A 20,895-nucleotide genomic window follows, 5' to 3' on the forward strand; every position below is an offset into this window, starting at 1 on the left:
AACCGCAGCATGCTCGCCAAGGCAGGGGGCTGCTCACTACAGGGAGGGTGTCCCCAGGGCCCAGAGTCCATCCCTGCCAAGTGGAGTCCAAGGCTCCCCACCCCTGGCCCTCAGAGAGAAGCTACCATCCTTCCATGGCTTCGAGGACCCCCACCCCGCTGTCGCCCTGTTACCGCGGGACTCTGTGCCCCAGGATGCGGTTTCTCAGCTGCACTCGGAGCTACCGGGGGGTGCGGGGGCTTTGAACGCAGTGCCCAGCCCTCCCTCAAACACTGACCTCCTGGGCTCAGCCAGGCATTGGGTTTGGGCCGTCTCAGGGGGCTCCCCACCTCCCTAGTAGCAGCCCCCTCTCTAATGTCATATCGTCCAGCTCCCCTCCCATGTGCTTGGGCCCTGTGGGGACCCTGACTGGCTGGCACCATGCCTTGTCACTGCCAGTGCCCCCCCTGCTCCCGCCCAGCAGCCTGGACAGTGCAGCTGGTGCTGTAAGCACCCCCTGGCCGTGCCCCACACTCACTCACCTAGAAACCTCACCAGCTGTGGGTCTGGGGCCGCATCTGCTATGGCCTGTCGACACCACATCATGTTCCAGACTAGGAAGAATTTGGGGTGGGCCTCCTTTAGATGTGGAGGCCAACAAAGGCTTCCGAGGTGACATTTGAGCAGAGACAGAAACAAAGAGGGGCGTGGCAGGCAGGAGAGGCTCTAGCAGGGACATAGCACGTGGGAGGCCAGGACCACGGTACCACCCAGAAACGGCAGGAGGCTGCAGAAGCTGGAGTGGCGAGGACAGAGAAAGCTGAGCCTAGGGCCAGGGGCAGGGTCAGCCCACCAGACCTCGGGCAGCACGGTGGCCTGGGATCTGGACTTTGAATTAGGAGCAGACCACTGGGGCTTCTGAGCAGGGGACAGATGTGACCTGGTGTCTGCTTTGCACGATCTGTGGGTAAGAGCTCAGGGACCTCGTCCGTTGTCCTCTGAGATGGTGAGGGCAGGTGGAGCTCGGGACGGGCTGCTGGCAGAGGCTGAGCCCTGGGGGGAGCAGTCTGGGGTGGGCGAACAGGTTCCAGGTGCCCCCTGGCAGCCAAGGGCAGAGGGGGTGACGGGTCCGGGGCTCATGGGGACAGAAGTGGGGGGGCCGCTGTCTCAGAGTGAGGGGAAGCCTTGGGGCTGGTTCTCTGGGTGTGAAGGCAGGCCAGGCTCGGCCCGGGGGGCACCGTCAGAGGGGGGCAGTCAGAAGGCGCCCGCCCCGGATTGTTCGGTTGGGGAGGCAGGGGAGGGAGTTGCCATCCAGCATGAGAGCCCAGCAGGACTGGGCACTGGCTCCCTGCCCTGCCCGCCCCAATCTGCCACGGCCCTGCCTGCCACCTCCGACCCGGCTTGGCGGGCTGGAGAGACAGCACCCCTGCCACCCGCCCTCCTGACCTCAGCCTGGGGCTGACTGCACGTGTCCACAAGAGGCCAGCACCTCCGCGCACACTCACATTCCCATGCACGCATTCCCGGACACGTACACACGTGTGTGCCCGAACGTACACCCGCCGCACACGCGTTCACATGCAGCACCACTGTCGGGTCTGGGAGACAATGTAACGGGAAAACAAGGCTTCAGGGGAGCAGAGAACCTGACCTGGGCAGACAGCCTCCACCAGACCAACACGGATGCCATTAACCTAAAAATCACGACACCGTCAAAGAGGGAAGGATGGACAGTAATGACACAAAGCCAGAATTAACAAGAATAAAGAAAAGACCATCGGCAGCCCAGTGTGGACGACACAAAAGGAGAAGTAAGAGGAAGGCAGGCGGGGCGGTTATGGGACCAGCCGGAAGACGTCTCCCCGGGACTCAAAACGGGATGAAAAAGAGAGAATGTGAGTGTCGACATCCATATGGCAGGGGTCCAAGAGGAAAGGGGCGGCAAGTGAATGAGGACTGCAGAGTGCGGAAATACATCGTTTTTAAAAAATTAGAGAAGATCTGAGACCTTTACACTGAAAGGCTTAGAGAACCAAATGGGATCGATTTTTAGAGTACACCCTTAGGGGGGCGCCTGGGTGGCTCAGTCGTTAAGCATCTGCCTTTGGCTCAGGTCATGATCCCGGGGTCCTGGGATCGCGGGGTCCTCTCCCTCTGAACCCCCTCCCCTCTCAAAAAAAAATACACCCTTAGATTATTTAATGCAAAACACGACAAAGATAATAGAAATATTCCTTAGGTGTCAGCTCTGTGTTAGAAGACAGGAGCATAATGACCCGAAGTGTTGAAGAAAAAATACTCAAATTTTACATCCGGTGGAATTATCACTGATATCAATGTGGTAAAAACATATTCTGAGTCCACAAATCTCAGAAGGGGAGACAAGATCCTCTTTGGCAATCCAGCTGGGGGGCTTCTGCAGAAAGGGGAGAATAACCAGAAATTAGACCCAATACACAGGAAACCCCCTAGTCACTGAAAGGCAATGAAATTTGCTACCAACTGAATAATGAAGCCCTCCACATGGACGAATCACTACAATTCTAGATCCTTCCACAGTGGCTGGCGTGTGGGAGGGCAGGTTCCTGAAGGCAACCAAAGTGCTTGCTTTATTTGGCGGTGGGTGGCATGATATCAATTTATTAAACTCTTAAAACATACAAACCTTGGTCTTAAGTTGGGAGCAGCCACGAGGAAGAAAAAATTAGAACGTAAAACCTTCGAGATTAGCCAACTAGGTCAAGTTTTCTTTTATGGGAGGGGACAGAACATGTAAACAGAAAAACAAGAGAAACAGCTTAAACATATCCCAATGTAGCAGAAATTACAATAAATATAAGTGAGTTTAACTCATCAAAAGATGAGCTCTCCAAATTGCGTGGAAAGGCAAGACCCAGCTTTCTGTTTCTAGCCGGGACGGAGGAGCCAGGATTGGACCAAGAACCACCAAGGCCAGGAGAACATGTGAGGCAGCTGTGCTGGGCATTTTGATGCGGAAGGATGGAGTTTTCTACAAATGGTGCAGAGACAACTGGAGGTTCGAGGTAAAGGCAGTGACCCCCACCCTCATCTCACACCATGCACAAAAACTAATTTGAAAAATGTTATAAACCGAAACATAGGGTCACCTGGGGGGGCTCAGTCGGTGAAGCGTTTGCCTTTGGCTCAGGTCATGATCTCAGGTCCCAGGATCGAGTCCCGCTTCAGACTCCCTGCTCAGCGGGAAGTCTGCTTCTCCCTCTGCCGTTCCTTCGTGCTTGTGCTCTCTCTTGCTCTCTCTCTCTCTCGCTCTCTTTCATGCTCACTCTCCCTCCCTCTCTTGCAAATAAATAAAATCTTTAAAAAAGTAAACTGAAACATAAAAGCTAAAATAAAACTTTTTGGAAGGAAATACATACGTACATACAACCTTGGGATAAGCAGGTTTCTCAGAAAGGATCCATAAGCAATAACCATAGAAGGGAACAGTAATAAATCGCACTTCATCGAAATTAAAAGCTTTTCTTCAACACACCGTTAAGAAAATGAAAAACATAGTCACAGATGGGAAGAAATATTAACAACTCGTTGAAAGAAAGTGGTATGTAATGAGAAAATATTTCAACACTTCACTGAGCGAGACACACAGTTGGCCCGTGAGCCCCCAGCATGGCGCTCAACACCGCGGGTCTTCAGGGAAGTGAACCAAAGTGCGGGCTCCCCTGGGCGGCTCATCGCCGCCGCTGTGTGACCCACACCCAGGTGTCGCTGAGGGTGGCTGCAGGCGTGCGGGGAGCATGGCAGGGCAGTTTCTCAGCTCCCTATGAAGACAGAAGCACCAGTCTTCTGCAGCCCCGAAATTCTAGGTATTTGCCCCAAAGAAATGAAAACACGTCCACACAAAGACTCATGTGTGCGTGTGCGAAGCAGCATCATCCATCACAGCGCCAACAAGGAACAACCCAAATGTCCATCAGTGAATAAAGACATGGTGGTGTACTGGTGGACATGAGCGATCTCGTACAAACTGTGGAGGAACGGCCATCCACAAAAGAGTGTCTTCCATTTCCACGAGGTTTTAGACCACATGAAGCCTCTATAGCGGTGGCGGTCAGGGCGGTGGTTCCCTGGGGAGCGGAGGGGTGTCCTAGGGTGATGGAAATGCTCCGTCTATTGACTTGGGTGGTATCCACATGTCGTCCACGTTGTAAACACTGACATGAGTCAGGTTAGTGGTTAAAGGTGGAAACACCCCCAAAAAGAAGCTGAACGGCTATGTAGGTGTCAGAAAAGGTAGACTTCGAAACCCAGAACTCCGCCCGAGACAAAGAGGGGAGTTACGTAAGGGTAAACGGGGCCGCTCGGCAGGAGGACAGTAGACCCAGACAGAGAGCAGAAGCCGACAAACCCAACAGTGGTCCTCGGTGACACCCGCGGCCGCTTAGGAACCGGGACAGAAAGTAGACAGAAGGCCAGCCGTCTGCAGCGCCCAGGCAGACCTCTCCCCTGACCTGAACTGGCTGGCATTTCTAGAACATTCCCCATGGCAAGCCGCACCACCCTGTCAAGCGTATGTGGAACATGGGCTGCGATCAACCACATGCTGGCCCCCAAAGCGTCACGAATGTAAAATCAAACTGTCGGCAGTGGCGCTGAATCGGAGCCCACGCTGAGCCCTGGGAAGCTGGCGAAAGGACAGGAGCATGGTTTACGCAGCAGGCGAGGAGCACACGGTAAGAACCCGTGTGCTGCAGAGGTGCCGGTGGCAGCACAGCGAGGGTGAGACGCGGCCGTGTCCTCGCGGGACCCGCGCAGACGAGAAGCCTCAGTGCGGCGGGGGCGGGGGGGCAAAGGGACGCAACCGCCAGCCATCCGGCCGCAGTTCCCACGTCCCACCCTGGAGCAATCGCTCCTGGCGGTAGGACCGGCAGAAATGCACAGATGCACCCAAACATGCCCCGAGATGTTCACAGCGGGTTCACGCCCAAGAGCCCCAAACTGGAGGTGGCTCAGATTCCCAGCGGCAGGGGTGGGTAGATAAAGGCCGGTGTGGCCGCCACGGAATCCTGTGGAACGGCCGGAGCCCACTGCCTGGGGCTGCATGTAGCAAATGGACGGAGCGTGGACACAGCTGAGGACAGGATGCTGGCGCGAGCACCACCGTGTGCTCCCCTCTCTGCGAAACCCAAGAACAGGCGAGGCCGGCAGAGGGCCGGGGGCGGGGCTGCGGCACGGCCGGTCTGTGAGGGAAAGCCGGTCAGGCTATGGCCTTGGTCGGCGCGCCCATGAGGCAGGCAGGTGTCTGGACGCGCCAGCAGGATGTCGAGGAGGGGCCCCCGCCATCATCCCGGGTGTCGTGCGGTGCCGTCCAACACGGCATTTTTATTCAGACTGAAAGGGAAAACTCTAGACTAGAAGAACTGGAGCCTGGGACCATCGTCCAGGTCAGCAGCTAGTGCAGTAGAAACGCACACTGGGATCACGAACCTGTCCTGTGAGGGCTCAGGTGGGAAGCAGCTCCTGCTTTGTGGGCCATGAGGTCTCCATGGAAGCACCAGGCCTGCCACCGTGGGCCACGGCCGGCGTGGCCACGTGCAGGCAGAACTCCGTGGGCCGTGGCCGGCGTGGCCTGCTGGCCTGGGCGTCGCTGAGGGTGAGGAACAGCCGGACCTGAACACACTTGTGGAGGGAAAGCAGAGGTGCACAGTGAGTTCGGGAACCCGGGTGCCGGCCAGGTCCCAGGACCGAGCAGCATGACAACAGCCCTCCGTGCCCGTCTCCACTCGTACAGGTGACCAGGTGAGGCCACGGAGAGGCCCATGCCATTGAAAGAAGGATCTATGACTTCATTTCCACGCCGGGCCCCGCAGGGCGACAGGGCAGGGTGAGGGGAAGGCCCAGGCCACAGCCTTACTGGGGGCTTCCAAGGCAGGGCGGGGCAGACGGCTCAGGACTGCCTGGTTTGGAGCATGGGGCCACCCCGGCACCTGCCACGGGTGAGTGAGGCAGGGGATAGTGGCTTGGGGAGCGGGAGAGCTGGGCACGCAGGTGGTGGGGCCCGGCTGCAGGTGGGATGGGGGGCACACTCCTGGCGCACTCCAGGCAGATGCCCGCCACTCCTGGGACCCTGCTGCCATGGGGGCCGTCCTTCCCCTTCCTTAAGGCCTGTAAGATGTGCTGACATCACAAGATACTGATCGTAAAAACACGGTTAACACAACGGGAAATGAAAACACGCTCCACACAAAGACCGCACAGCGCTCACGGCCGCTGAGCCAGGGCCCCAGGGACTGGGAGCAAAGACTGTGGAAGGTGACCCAGAAGCCAGTCTGCTCTCCTTTACGAAGCCTCTCGGCAGCTGCTGTTACAAGTTCACAGGTGGACCCAAGACCACGATGGGTCTCGGTGATGCCGCCCCAGCTGGAGGGTGGCGGGAGGGCCCCACACCACAGGCCTCCCCCCTTACCGCCAGAACGGGCCGGGTGGGCTTCCCGGGGACCGCGGCGTCCCGTGTGTGCAACGGGGTCCTGGGTCCCGGTGTCTCATCCATCAGACTCACTGATAGGACAGCGGACGATCGTGCACTTTGTCACAAGGAAATGTTGCCTCGATGGAAAAAACAAAACCCTGGAGGCAAATACAAGATAGCAATCGTGGCTCATCTGGTGTGATGGGAACATGGCGCTGAGTTTTCGAGTGTGGACTTTCTGACATGGTGTTTGAGTCTTTAAAAAGCACAACAAAAAACAAAAACAAGAAAGGGACAGGCGAGAGTCCCCATGCCCCGTGGTCCCTCCCGACCCAGAAGAGAGCATCCACGCCGGGCCCAGCGCCAGGGACCCGCCCCGCTGCCGCGGTGCATCTGGGCCCACTTGTGTCAGGACCGAGGCGCTTGCATCTGAAATCCAAGTCCGGGCCCCACTGCGGGGGCCTGGTGCCTCCTGCCCACCACGTGCGGACGGCCGCCCCAGACGGCGCCCCGGGAGTCAGCTGCAGGTCACAGTGGGGCCTGGGGGCTGGAACAGCAACAATGCCTGGACTTAGACACTGGGGTCTCTGCATCCCACTTCTGGACGCAAGGACCGTCCGGGCCTCAGTTGGAGTCCAGCGTCACAGGTGCCCCAGGGGAAGACGAGGGTGTGGCTGCCGCCCTGGTTCTCGTGCACCCCAGCGTCACTGCTGATGGGGACCAGCGGTCGGCCCTGACAGCAACAAGGCCCATCAGATGCTTGGTCACCATCCGCACCCCTCTCCAGACCCGGGCACCTCGCAGGCAGGGAGGTGGGCTCCAGGGTCAGCTCCCACCTGCCATGCGGCACCGCTGAAGTAAGGGGGTCAGGGCAGGTGGGATTTTGGCCATCAGTAGGGGTCCAGATTTCTTAGCCTCCTGGGCCTTGTCCTCTATGAATATCGTCCTTACCCCCCCCTTCCCTGGCACTCGGGGCCTAAGGGCTCCGAAGAATCAGGGAGAGCCTGGGGGCAGCATCTGCCCACCCCCATGCCACTCCCAGGGTCACAGGGATACTGTTGGGGCCACCTTGTAGAGGATGACACCAGGTCCCCCAGGCCCTCGGGCCTCCTTGACTGTGCTGGTCTCCCCCCCATGCCATTTCTCAGGGGACCCAGCCCCAGGGACAGCACTCCAGAGGGCCCCGGAGTCAGCCTGGCTGAGCTGTCCTCAGCAACCCCTCACCGTGGCTACCACGTCTGTGCTTTAGAGAGGGTGTCCCAAGGGGCTGTGCACAGAGGGGGACCCACGGGAGGTCGGGGAGAGCCCAGACAAGGGCCCGGAGCCCCTGGTCTGGACACTGCTCCGGGGTCCTCACAAACTACCAGTGACCACCGGGACTCTGGCCGCATCACTAGGCCCCTGCAAATGCTTGCCCAGGACTTCCCAGGGCCGCAGGAAGCCAGATGTCGGACTCCCGGGGGCAGAGGGTGCCCTCGCTGTGGGGCATGTGTCCCTGGACTCCCCTTCAAGCAGGCCCAGGCCCAACACTGTTCCCCAAAACCCCTCAGACACAAGACCTGCGCTGACACTAATTTACCCAGAATAAAACGAAACAAGAAAATCCCTGCTTGGACCCACCCCTGGCACATGAGATCTGAGAGTCTGCTGCCTGGCCTCTGTGGGGTCCAAGAGAGTCCACCTGAGGATGCCTCCAGGATCTCCCAGGGACGAGGGGCGTGTGGGGCTGGGGGGCCGAGGTCGTGGCCCTCGGACAGGGGGACTGCTGGGCCGCGTGCTGAGCGGTCAGACGCGCGTCCTGGGCAGGAAGCCAATGTGTCACCATGCTCCAGATAAACTTTAATAAGATGTGGGCGGTGACCCCGCCCTCCAGACAAGAACAGGCGTTCACCCGCTGTCCTTTCGAGCCCGGCCGCCCCCCTGGCAGATCTCAGCAGGGCTGAGCCACACCGGCCCCCCTGGGGGCAGTGGCCTTTCCCAAGGCCGTCTTGCAGTCGACAGAAAATGGGGGGACAATTTGGCAAATGATGTGACCCCACAGAATGCAGGAGTCCCTTGGACGGCCAGGCACAGAGCCCCGGCGAGCTGCCCATAGACGTCGCGGGTGTCCTGCGGGTGCCTGGCCCCTTCCCGCTAAATCATGCCGGCCAGCCAGGGTGGCAGGAAGAGGCCCGCGGTGCCCAGCAGGCAGACGATGATGAACACCCAGAGGAAGATGCGGTCGATGACCATGGCCACGTACTTCCAATCCTCCTTCACCTGCAAACACAGACACACACGGTCACTCCCAGCCTGCCGCCCTTGGGCCTCCAGGCCACGAATACCTTCTAGAACCTGATGCTTCCTGAGGCAGGTTCTCCATGTCCCCTCCTTGACACCAAGGTAACCACGGGAGGCTGGCAGGGAGCCCGAGTGCCAGGGAGGGGGAGACAGGGAGTGCCTTTGGGGATACGGGGTTCTAGGCTGCTTCCTGGGGACGTCTGTTCTCACTGGGAGAGCAGCGTGGGAAGGGCACCATGGAGGTCATCCAGTGCACCCCCACTGTGCAGGTGAGGACAGTGAGGCCCAGACAGCGGGCGCCCACACCTTGGCTATTCAGGGCCAGGAGCGTCCTGCTGGGGCCCCGTGGTGGTCGGCATCCAGAGAGCAACGGTTGAGGCCCAGCTGCCCTCTGCACCTGCCCACCCTGCTCCAGGGACAGTGCTCACAGGTCAGCTGCCCTCCTGGGTCAACGGGATCTCTTAGCTCCGCCCCTGAAGCCCCTCGAGGTAGACACAGACCTGGGCACTGCGGGCCGGCTCCAAGTGGGGCGGAGCTGCCCAAGAGAACAGGGCCCCTCAGCGGGGGTGGGGGAGAGGCCCTGGCTTGAGGTGGGGTCCAGCACACCGAGGCCGGAGGGCGGGCAGTGGGCCACGTCCCCTGTGGTCATCCACCTGAAGAAAGGCGGTGGTACCGTCCGTGTGTCGATGGGGACCCGCGGCACAGTGTGGCTGGGGGCGGCCACGCTCATGCATCCCAGATCCCAGCCCAGGCCGACCGCTCCACGGTCCTGGCCCCCGCCCCCAGCCCTCGGCCTCCCCCAGGGCAGAGGCTCCGCGAGGCGGATGGAGGCCGTGGCCACAAGCACGTCCTGGGTGGGCAGCCCGCTGGCGCCTGAGGGACAGGAAAGCAGGCGGCCCCCGGGCTCAGGCCCGCCGGGCACTGAGGGCAGGACGGCTGAGGCAGGGGCAGGCTCAGCCCTCCCGTTTGGGGGCGTCATGGGTACAGAGGGCTCTCCACTGCCATTTTCTGCTCTGATTTCTCAAGTAATCAGAGACACCCTGATGGTTTTAAACCAGACCAAAACCGGAGAGCAAACAAGGTCACTTATAAATAAAAAGTCCCTCCAGGACCCTCCGTTCCAGGAAGGCTGAGAAGCAGCCCGTGGCCTCATCCGCTGCTTTGTCTTTGATCCCCGCTGGACGCGTCCCCCATCCTGAGGATGAAAGGCCTCGTGGACAAAGCTGCCCAGAGCATCCGAGGTCCAGCCACGTCAAGGCAGCTTCACTCCCCAGAGCCTGGCGCTGCTCCGAAGCCAGAACCAGGTCGCGGCGGCCCGTCGTGCCACGCGGGCAAATGCCGGGCTGGGCCGCGGCCGGACAGGTGTGCCCGGCTGCCGGAGCCCCTCAGGATTCTGGTCACACTTCTACAGGCATTAGTCACTCCTCAGCGGCGCTCAGACTGCACATCGAGTCAGGAGGCGGCCTGCTATTTCAAGAGCTGGCAGCAGAATGGGGTCCCCAGAAGCAGGTTCTCCCAGGCAGAATGTTCCGGAAACCTCCAGAATGTCTTCACAGCCTCTTGAGATTCTGCAGGGTGTCCCAGTCCCAGGGGTGTGCTGCATGGGTCCAGGGCTCGCTCAGCCGCGGGGCAGGTGGTCCCCGTGTGTATCCAACACACAATTGGGGCCGTGACCCTGGGCTCCCTGGGCTGCCCCCAAGTGACAGCCCCACAGACTGAGCAGGGCAGGCGGCCCCCTCACTTCTGCCCGTGCTCTGACCTGAGGACTCCCCACCAACCTGGGCCCATGTAGACACCCTCCCTCCCTCCCAGCTCTGTGGGGTCCTGAGTGTCAGCCCAGGCTGAGCTGGGACCCCTGGCCCCCGGCGCAATCCCATGACAGGTGGACAAATATCAGCAGAAGGAAAGAGGAACGTTCCCTTCCTGGTGGGGGGTCAGCAGAGCTGGCCAGACCCCAGACCCACTGCCCACCAGCTGGGGGCCTGGGCTCGTCTGGTCACCTCTCCTCCAGGAACTGGGAACAACAGGAGCATCCTGTCTCTGCCCTCAGGGCTGACACTCGGCAGAGGGACTGGGGACACTGTCTGGGCTCCTCTGATCCCTGCTGGTGAGTGAGGAGCCCCCACAGGAGGACCAGCTCCCTGGGGTCCTGGGTCCCCAGGTCCCTGCGGCTGGACCAGCATTACTGCCCCTACACCCACAACTCCTCCTCCCCAGCTTGACACGCGGGGTGCTGGCCAGAGAGGCAGGGCTGTGCCCCAGACCCCAGTCCACCCCTCCCCATCAGGCCTCCTTTCAGCCCCTCTCGCTACCCCTCCACCCTGCACCAGGGCCCAGCCACCCCCCGTCCCGCCCCAGAGGCCCACTCCTGGCCCCAGAGGGGACATTCCCGGTGGCCAGCAACGGTGCCCAGACTTCCCGGGCAAGGCCGCCCTGCAGCCTGCGGGCTCCCCGTGTCCTGGGCAACACAGAGGACACCCCCACAGTACACTCCCATTAGCCACCCCAGCGACCGCCTGCCAGAATCAGACGCTCGGGGAAGAGAGAACAGGACAGGGTGGGGGCCGGGCTGCACGCACCCCAGAGCTTAGTAGCCCGGGTCTGGGCCCGGGTCTTGGGATTTTTCACCGGCCACACCCTCCTCCAGAGAGGAAAGGGAAGCAGACAGAGCCTGTCCGGCCACAGGCAGAAACTTACCGAGAAGTCTGTGTCTTCGGCCTTCAGATGGTCTGCGATGTACTGGACACCCTCGACCGCCCGCGTGAGGGCCGGAGACAGGGGCAGGTGCGGGGGGGGCACTTTGGTGCCCCGGGCTTTGAGCACGGCATTTGGGGATGGCTCCTTCTTGCACCTGCATTTGCACGGAGAGGGCTGGTCTGGGGGCAGGAGCTCGGCGGAGCCGGCCTTCAGAAAGGCAGGGGAGCCGGCCGCAGGGCCCCCAGCCGGGGAAGCGGCATCATCTTGGGGAACGCAGTACTGGATGCTCTGAGACCGGCATCGAACACCAACTTCCGCGGCTTCGGCAGGGCTGGACATGTGCTGGATGCTCAGAGACCGGGCTTTGGTGAGCCCTGGGGCCTGGGTACTGGTGGGTGGGTGGCGGGGGTCAGGCGAGGGGCAGGGGCTCCCGTTCTCAGCCTCTGAGGGCGGCAACGCAGGGACCTGGTCTGAGGGTGACTCGCAGGCTGGCTGGGGCTCGGCTGGCTCGTCCAGGGGGCTGCAGAAGGACGGGGAGCGCGAGGGGCCCTGGCTCTGGGCTCCGCCCACGAAGCTGGGCTCCCCCTCGGGCTCGGGCCAGAAGCCAGGGGCGCTGGCCATCTTATGCATGGACTCGATGAGCCGCCTGCAGTTGTCCTTGACCACAGACGGCCGCTTCATGAAGAGCAAGCGGGGCACCACATCCAGGAAGACCCGGCGCACCCAGGTGGGCATGGTGTGTGTGCGCGGGGAGCGGTGGTGCACATTGAGCACGAAGACTGTGATGACGATGGACAGCGTGACGAAGATCATGGTGAAGAGCAGGTACTCGCCGATGAGCGGGATGACCAGGGAGGTGGAGGGGATGATCTCCGTGATGAGTAGCAGGAAGACGGTGAGCGAGAGCAACACGGAGATGCAGAGCGTGATCTTCTCGCCGCACTCGGACGGCAGGTAGAAGACCAGCACCGTGAGGCAGGAGATGAGCAGGCAGGGGATGATGAGGTTGATGGTGTAGAAGAGCGGCAGGCGCCGGATGACGAAGGCGTAGGTGATGTCCGGGTAGACCTCGGCGCAGCACTCATATTTGCGGGTGTTGTAGGTGCCCACAGCGTCCACGATGACCCACTCGCCGCTCTCCCACAGGTCCAGCTGGTCCACGCGGCTGTGCATGCTCACCAAGTCGATCTTGGCCTTGTCGTACGTCCAGGACCCGAACTTCATGGTGCAGTTCTGCTGGTCGAATGGGAAGAAGGTGACGTCAATGCTGCAGGAGCTCTTGTAGATGGCGGGGGGTGTCCACTGGACCCGCCCATCGTGGAAGAGGTGGGCCTTGGTCAGGTGAGTGACCGCAAAGTCCCCGTCCGCGCTGTGCAGGAAGAGAGGAGCGTGAGACCCACCCAAACCGCAGCCCAGCTCTCACACGCATCTGGCTTCACAGGTGAGCAAAGAAAGGCGGGGGACCCGGCAAGGGACCGGGCTCGGTGGAGCTGGGCTGGCGGCCCTGGGCACTTTCCTCATCTGCCTCAGCTTATCGCCCCTACCCTAGGAGGGACACGTGGCTTGGAGGACATCTAAGTGGCCCCCGCCATGCCTGACACACAAGCTTGTTGGTGACAGTGGCGATTACTTGGCAGGTAGAGCAGGGACTGTTAGCACCAGGGTGAGGAGGCACACGGTCCATCTCTGTCCTGGAGCTACCAACTGTCTGCGCTGGAAACGAGCGGGCAGCCGGGGGGGGGGGGGGGGTCACGTCCCTGCAAAGGGTCCGAGGTCAGGGAGCTCCTGTCCATGGTGTGAGGGCAAGTGGGGCCTGACTCTGGAGAACAGAGCCCCATGCTCTCCTGCCCCTGGGCCCAGGGCAGAGGGGATGGAAGGTCTCAGCTCCCACCCGTCTCCCACGCAGATTTGCATCCAGGTGGGGTGGGGGCTGAGCAACCCCTCCTGGGACCCATCACTGCGCACCTGGTCATCCACGCCCTATGGACGAGGACACGTACATGAAAGTGGCTCTTGGGACAGAGCCGAGTCCCCTGCAGGTCACACTGGAGGACGGCCAAACTTGGGGGGGGTCCTGCCCAGCCACCATCTCCTGCCACAGACCAGGTGTGCAACCCCACTGAGCACCTTTCTCTCCATTATCCCCACGACTTACAGGTGAGGACCCCCTTTCTTGCACAGGTGAGGACCCTGGGCTGCCTGAGCAGGAGGGGACAGGGCCCACCCCTGGCCATCCACCCTCCTGACTTGCCCTCAGCCTCAGGGGTGTTGGTGCCCATCCGTGGCCGGGTGGGTGGCAGACGGGGGACCGCTATCCCCGGCCGGGGGCTTCGCAGACAGCAACGTCCGCCTCAGTGTCTCCGCACGGATGCACACAAGTTGGCGGGCCACACTGGTGCCTTGTGGAGTGAGGAGCCAGGGACAGCTGCTAACAGGCCCCACCCCGAGCCCTCATCGGCTCCTGGACTCGGCCCTGCTCTGCTCCACAGCTGGAAGCCCCTGGACGCAGGTTAGTGTCCCCAGCAGGTGCAACCTGAACTGTGTGCATACCGCTCTCCTGGCCTCAGTTTCCCCCCGGGCTGGGCTGTCCACTCTGACCATGAACGGATGGAGGCAGTGGCTGGCCCCGTGGCTTGGCTCTGAAGCACTGACGGGGAACCTCCCCACAGCCCCATGGACCCCCCAGGACAGCACCCGTGGGCGCCACGTGCCTTGACACCACGGAGGGGGGTCACTGCACAACCTGCCGGCACAGGTTGTGGACATGAGTCAGGTGCCCCGCCATGGGCTCAGAGCTCGGCCGTCCGTGCCTGCCCACACCCACCACGGCCTAGAAGCCCCCAGACATCGAGCTCAGATGTCCCAACGGTCTCAGTTGGTGCCAATCTGATCCTATGACCTCCAGGAACCCTTCTGGGCTGACGTCTAGGTCAGCGGTTGGCGGAGACCCGCAGATGCATCCACAGGAAGAGCGACAGGGGCTTCGCATGCGGGACACACAGCCTGCACTCCAGCGTGGGGCTGAGGCTCTCTCTGGGGCGCGATGAGGTGGACTGTCCTCCCTCCGCAACCTCGCTCCAAAACCCAAAGCCTGTCCCTCTGAGGCACAAAGCAAATGCACAAACATTCTGCAGGGAGATTAGAGGCTCCAGTCAGCGGTGTGAGCCCGGGGGACCCTGATCCCCAGGAAGGGAAGGGAATGTTCCAGAAGGTCACTGAAAGCAGCCCAGGACTAGGAATGTGCACCCAGGCCTCGGGGTCTTGATGCCCAGACAGGATCCGAGTCTTCTCCTGGTGCACAGCCCGCAGACCCCCATGGCTGTGCATCCCTCCGCCCCATGCCCCCAGCCTGGGGGGCTACTGTGTCCTCACCCAGTGCAGACCTGGCTCAGATCCTGGAGACCCTCCCAGGAGGGCATCCCCCTCGGGACGTGGGGTCTGGACCTGTGGGCAGACGTGGGCCCCGTGGTGCAGCATCTCACTTCCACCGGTCCACTTCTCGAGGAGGTAGAGGATCTCAGAAGGCAGCCCGGCGGGGTCCAACCTCCTCCCCATGCTGGCTTCGAGGCCCCCAGTTGTGAAGGGGCTGGTGCAGGGGAGAGGAAGCACCCGCCAGCAGGTTCCGGCCCCACGTCCTGCCCCCAGCAGCACTGTGCCTCCAGGAAGCCACAGGGCTCCAGACGCTGGGACCTAACGGTCAGATCTTGAGCACGTGCTGGCCTCGCTGCGTGGAGCTGTGGCCCCAGCAGAGCAGAGGAGACTTCCTGGCCCGTCCAGGTTCCTGCCCAGGCCCCGCGAACCCCCATCCGTGTGGCGTTGTGTGAAAGAGACCTTGCGAGACCCTCCTCCCCAAAGGGCCACCACAGAGAAGCCCCCAAGTGGACAGCACAGCCTCCCATGCAGGGGGCTCCCCAAAGCCATCTGAAAAGCTGCCCCCCATCTTTCCCCTCGCCCAGTAGCTCCGGCTGGTCACCTGGCCGCACTCAAGTGCACACGGGCCTGACCAGCGTCAGCCACCCCGTGGCCCTGTCCAGAAAGAACCTCTATGCCGACCACAGCCCCACAGACAGGCTGGGGGCCCACCCCCTCCCTCGGGGCCTGGAAGAAGAGAGAGGAGGCAATTTGAGGTGGCAGCCCCATCTCCCGGCCGCAGTCCTGGGGGGTCCGCTCAGGCCCCAGAGCTGCTCCTCAGCTGGCACCGTCCTGCCTGGGGAGGGCGGAGCTGTCCCCACAGCACGGATGCTCCCCTGAGTCCCAGGACATGGATACCATGTTCTCTGAGTCAAACGGCCTCTGAGACCCGGGGCGGGGGGTGTGGGGAGCTGGGTGCAGACCCCAGGAAGGCCGGGGAGGCTGAAGAACCCCAGGCTGGTGGTTCAGTGGGGCTGGCTGTGGAGAGCAGGGAGCCTGCCCTGCGGGAAGAGCAGCACCACTGCCTTCCCGCTCACGAAGCCGACCCCCCTAATGCGTCCCCGAAAACCATCAAGCTCTTCCCACTGCCATTACTGGAATCAATTAAGTTGGAAGAAGAGCCCAATCGTTCTTAATCAAATAGCAACGTTTTATAGGTCAGGCCCAGTGCCCGGGGCCCTGGAAGGGGCTTTGTGCCGGAGCCCATCGGGGTCTGGCAGTGGGGGGCAGGGGTCTGCAGGGAGCTCAGTGCCTCCATTTGCTTTATCTGTAGGCTCCGTGGGAGCTGCGGCTCGGGCCCGAGCCTGAGACAGGATCAACCGCCCAGCTACGACCCAGCAGTGACCTGGGGACACAAGCGGACGTCAGGCTGCCCCAGGCTCAGGAGCCCCAGAAAGGGTCCTGGCAAAGGACAGTTTGGATCCCACCCTCTGCCTCGGCCATGCCTGGCAAACACCTCTGCGCTGCCGGCACAGAACGATGGTGTACTGAGCAGATCCAGCATTCTGTCCCCCAGGCTGCTTGCTCAGGGCTGGAGAGGGGCCGAGCACCCAGGCGAAGAGGCACCCAAAGGCCAGGGGCAGCGGGCAGAGGTGGGGCTGGCGTGGGGCGGGGAGTCTGGGGGCTTCCTGCATGGAAGGACCACCGCCCGGCCAGGGGTGATCCGGAAAACACGAGTGCCGCAGTGCGTCCTGCGGTCCCCTTGCCCCCACGGGGCGGGGGACTGATGCCAGAGCGGGGCTGGCTAGTCCAGGTGGGGCTGGACCCGTGCTGCGCCCAGGACCCCTGTCCCTGCTGTGCTCACCGGTGGCCCGCCCCCCGACCCTCCACCCCCTCCTCGGCCCCCTCCACTTCCTCCCAGAGGCTTCCGCACCGGCTGCCACGGCGGGGCACACACAGGTCACCACCTCTTGCTCATGCCTGGATCCCCTGCGTCACTCACACCTGGACCCAGGTGCCTGCCGCCCCCCGCCCGCCGACGTCCCCGGGGCTCACTTGTTGTAGAGGACGATGTCCGGCCGCCAGATGAGCTCAGAGGGAATGCGGATGGAGGTGACGTTCTCGTAGTCAGCGGGGTCCCAGCGCAGCTTATAGTCATGCCATTCCTGGGCCAGGGCGGGAGAAGGAAGCACAGCCGGTGAGGGGGGCGAGGAGGGGAGGGGGTGGGGGGGAACGAGGGCCGGAGGGGTCCCCCACTCACTCACCTGCTTCACCCACACGTTGGTTGTCATCATCTGGTTCTTTTCATCCTAGGACACAAAGGAGAATGGTGGCTGTGACCCCCTGGGGGACAGACGTGTGTGCGTGTGTGTGTGCGTGTGCGCGTGCGTGCGTGTGCGCGTGCGTGTGCGTGTGCGTGTGTGTGTGCGCGTGTGTGTGCGTGTGTGTGTGTCCCTCCCTCTCTCTCGGCCCTGAGTTTCCTCGCCCACAAAGACAGGCCTGAGATGAACATGGGGAGCCGGTGACCCCAGGAAGGAATGAGTACCTTGACCCTGGAGGCAACCAAGCCCAGGATGGTCAGCCCGAGGGGACTTAGAGAGGCGGGGACGAGGCCCCTGAGCTTCTCCAGAAGGAGAGTGGGGACAAGGGTTGTCTGACTTGGCAGGTGGCCAGCGCCTGGCCCGCCCCCAGCTACAGTCAGATGTGTGGGACGTGCGGCGGGGGGCTCCCAGGCTGCTAGAGGAGAGCGCCCGCCAGCTTGCATCGGCCCTCCCGGCTGGTCAGGGCAGCCCGTCTGCAGGCTCCTAGGTGGGCAACCCCGGTGTGCACAGGTCCCACTCACTCACCAAGCTGGCCCCTGGACAGACTGCCCCTCTAGGACCGGGGTCTCAGGACCCTAAGGTGGGCAGGTAAGGGGCTGGAGCAGGGGAGGTAGAATCGGGAGACCCGGCTGGTTCCGTCTCAGGGTCACCGTGTGGTCACACCCCTCCACCAGCAGCTTCCTCCCCCACACAAGCTGACATAGCCTGGGGTCCTGGGAGGGGAGCGAGGTGGGCATGTGGGGAGATCCATGGCCCCCACAGTTGGATGAACTCCAGTGCCCTCCCTGCCACCAGAGCAGGCTGCATCCTAGTGTGGGAAACCCAGCAGGCCTGGGACCTCCTCACGTGCACGAACCGAGCTCCCGGAGGCCCCCTCCTCGACAGGCTGCAGTCCGTACTCCCCGGCACTTGGGGTCCCACCCCAGTGAACCCACTACCTAGTGCCCCCCAACGGATGCCTCAGCCCTTCCAGAGCCACTTGGAGGCGGGACCCCCAGCACCCTAACCCAGCAGCCTTCTCGGGTCCTAACCAGGGAGGTAAACACACCCAAACCTGTCTGGGCCTTGCTGGGACACCGTATTCCAGAGCAGTGGACAGGGGGGCTCTCCTAGGTGAGGTCTGCCAGGGCAGCTCAAGGCCCACCCCACCCCCACTCACTGCCACAAAGCACACAAGCTCCTCCAGCCACTTGCAGCCTCGGCACCTGCCCCCCCACCCCCACCCCCACCCCACAGAGGCATTTTCTGCTCTTTGCTTCTGAGGGAGATGGCCCTGACCTACTGCTGAAAATCTGGCATTTGGGTTTTCCTATGTGGGGGGCCTCCCTGTCCTCTGGGCTCCACCACAAGGGCACATTTGTGGGGCTCCTGCAGGACCGACACAAAGAGCCTGCGTGGAGTGCTGATGGCGGCCCCCCCCAGGCCGGCCTCCCCTCGGAGGGGGGTGCTCCCTCCAGCACGAGCCTCCGCGGCTGTGTGTGATGGGCCGAGGCTCAGAGCTCCCCGCTCCCCACCCTTGGCACCTACCACGTCAATGAGCTGTGCGATGGACAGCCCAAAGTGGACAAGAACCACGTCCGAGATGTTGGCCACGGGCCGGGACCACTTGTTGTAGCCAGAGAAGAGTTTCTTCAGCAGCCGTTCCTCTGCATGGGCCCGGGTCTCCACGTGGCTGCTTACTATGGGGACAGGAAATCGGTGCAGCTCAGTGGCAGAGGATGGCAGTCATCCAGGCTGCCCCTCGGACCTCCCACTAGGCCCTGGCTTCCTCCAGCTCCAACCACCTCAGGACGTTTGCACATCCTGCCCCGCTCCTGGCCTCAGTTTCTCTCCTACCCTCTGGGTAAAAGTGTAACTTCCTCAGGGAAGCCTTCCCAGACCCCTCAGGTGCCCTGCACAGCACCCCAAACAAAGACAACGGTAAGTGCTGACTGGGAAGGAGGGGCTGGATCTTCAGCTGAAACCCTGGCTCAAAGCACAAGGTGAAGGTAACCGCAGGACTCCAGGACAGGCCCAAATGGGGGCACGGAGAGCCTACTTCCTGGGGCTGCCGGTGGCCCTGAGTTCTCACCAGACACTGCCAACTCCAGCACCCTGGGTTCCTGGACAGATGGCCTTCTGTGAGTCAAGGGTGACCCCCCACACATACACACTCTGCTTCCTGAGGAGAGGCTACTCTGATCCAGCCCTGCCCCACTGACCAGTCTGTTGTCCGAGGGCCTCTCTGTCTCTCCTGGGCACCTGCACTGGGGTCACTGCACCATATGGGGGTGTGGGGAGGGGAACAGGGTACCAGCTGCCTGCACTCAGCTCGATCCTGCTCACCTGTATGTCCTAGACCAGATGTTAAGAGGGGATTCACAAGCACCCTAGGGCCAGTCTTAGACCCCCGGGGACCCTTCACTCTGAGTCCAGAGGCCCCCCTCCCCCAGCCTTATTCTTCCTGGTCCCTTGCACCAGGACAGTACAGCCCACTCCTCACTGGGGAGGCCAGGGGCTGAAATTCCCTCCACCAAACTATGAATAGCAAGGTCTGCCCAGGGATGGGGCGGGGGGCGCAGGGGGCGAGGACTTCCCCTGTCCCAGTGAGCTTGGGGGAGCAGAAAAGGCTTGGATGGGGCGCGGCCAAGGACGGAAGCCACCCCTCTGCTCCTCCAAACCAGGAGCAGGCATGGGGGTGTCTGCAGGGAAATTTGGCCGGAGGGATGAAGACGGAGAGACGTCCCCGCCTCTCTCTACCCAAGTTGGAGCTTCTGGGTCCAGCTCCCAAAACAGCAGCCCCCCACCCCCACCCAAACCCCTCTCTGGCGTTCGCGGGCGAATTAACTCCTTCCTTGCCCCGCTCAATCCGCACCGCAGCACAGCCTTTGCGTCTGGGGGTGGGGGAGCCTGGGCGGCCGCCCCGCTGCGCGCACCCGCGGCCAGGAGCCTCCCCTCCTCTGGCTCTGGAGGTCCAAGGCCGCCCTGAGCTGGACGAAAGGGGGCCCGTCTGGCGCCCCGAAACTTACCGGGTAGGAAGCCGGCCCCCAGCAGCACCAGCAGCGGCGGGAGCAGCGGCGGCGGCGGCGGCGGCGACCCGGGGCCCCCGAGCTCCATGGCGCACCGAGCGGGCTCTAGACGCGGGCGGCTCCCGGCTCCGCCGCGCCCCCGCTCCCAGGCCCGCGCGCGCCCAACTTCATGCCCCCGCGCCGCGCGGGCCGCTCCGTCCACTGGGCCTGGTTCCGCCGCTCCTCCCGCGGGGCGCGGCAGCGGCGACCCGGCCCGGGAGGGGAGCTCGGGGTTGTGGGCTCCGCGGCGCGGCCCCGCCCGGACCTGCCCGCCTCCAGCCGGCGAGGAGGAGACGGAGGAGGGAGAGGGGGAGGGGGGGAGGAGAGGAGGGGGAAAGCGGGCGGGGACGTGAAGGGAGGAGGGTGGGTGGGGCGGGGGGCAGACCGCCAGCTGAGAGGGGGCGCGGAGGCTGAGCTCTGCTGACGCTTGGGTAAAGTTTCCCTCGTCCTCCCCGGGGCTGGGGACGTGCCCGAGCTAGGGGTGGGGGCCCGAAGTCACTGCGTGCGACTGGGGGATCCTGGCGCCGGGCTGGTTTCCGGACCACGACACACTGACCTCCACTCCCGTCCCCAGTCCTGGCGCCCCACCGCCTGCCTGGATGGGGGCCGCGCTCCCAGGGGCCCCCGGCGGCCCGCACGCGCCTGGTTAACTCCATCACCCGCGCCCCGCTCCGCAGTTCAGAAATCACTAGCCCCTCATCTTCCTCCCCAGCGAGGCGTTCAGGAAAGACCACCCCCTATCAGCCTGTCCCCCGCGGACCGGAAAGCGTCC

At 62.7% G+C, this 20,895-nt stretch overlaps 1 protein-coding gene across 2 annotated transcripts; it reads right to left on the reverse strand.

Moving 5' to 3' along the window:
* Nucleotides 1-8,249: 8,249 nt before the first annotated feature.
* Nucleotides 8,250-20,440, reverse strand: CHRNA4 (cholinergic receptor nicotinic alpha 4 subunit). Of its 2 annotated transcripts, XM_027620394.2 has the most exons (6): nucleotides 20,085-20,440; nucleotides 18,604-18,755; nucleotides 17,020-17,064; nucleotides 16,811-16,920; nucleotides 11,405-12,773; nucleotides 8,250-8,686 (listed from the first exon to the last, which is right to left on the reverse strand). In XM_027620394.2, exons 1-6 carry the CDS (start codon nucleotides 20,170-20,172, stop codon nucleotides 8,561-8,563), a joined length of 1,890 nt encoding a protein of 629 aa, XP_027476195.1. In that variant the 5' UTR covers nucleotides 20,173-20,440; the 3' UTR covers nucleotides 8,250-8,560. The 2 variants fall into 2 exon arrangements, with proteins under 2 accessions (XP_027476195.1, XP_027476196.1); XM_027620395.2 differs by lacking the exons at nucleotides 17,020-17,064; nucleotides 18,604-18,755; nucleotides 20,085-20,440 and having other exon boundaries at nucleotides 8,255-8,686; nucleotides 11,405-12,637; nucleotides 16,811-16,919.
* Between the last annotated feature and the right edge of the window lie 455 nt (nucleotides 20,441-20,895).

The sequence above is a fragment of the Zalophus californianus genome, chromosome 8 (genome assembly GCF_009762305.2).
Source record: "Zalophus californianus isolate mZalCal1 chromosome 8, mZalCal1.pri.v2, whole genome shotgun sequence".
NCBI classification, from domain to species: domain Eukaryota; kingdom Metazoa; phylum Chordata; class Mammalia; order Carnivora; family Otariidae; genus Zalophus; species Zalophus californianus.

Excerpts from the sequence above, each read along its gene's own strand:
- CHRNA4 (XM_027620394.2), bottom strand. The coding sequence starts at position 20,172 with ATGGAGCTCGGGGGCCCCGGGTCGCCGCCGCCGCCGCCGCCGCTGCTC. Across the intron at positions 16,921-17,019 it reads CCAACGTGTGGGTGAAGCAG|GAATGGCATGACTATAAGCT; the intron begins GTGAGTGAGTGG and ends GCCCTGGCCCAG. Across the intron at positions 8,687-11,404 it reads CCGAAGACACAGACTTCTCG|GTGAAGGAGGATTGGAAGTA; the intron begins GTAAGTTTCTGC and ends CTGTGTTTGCAG.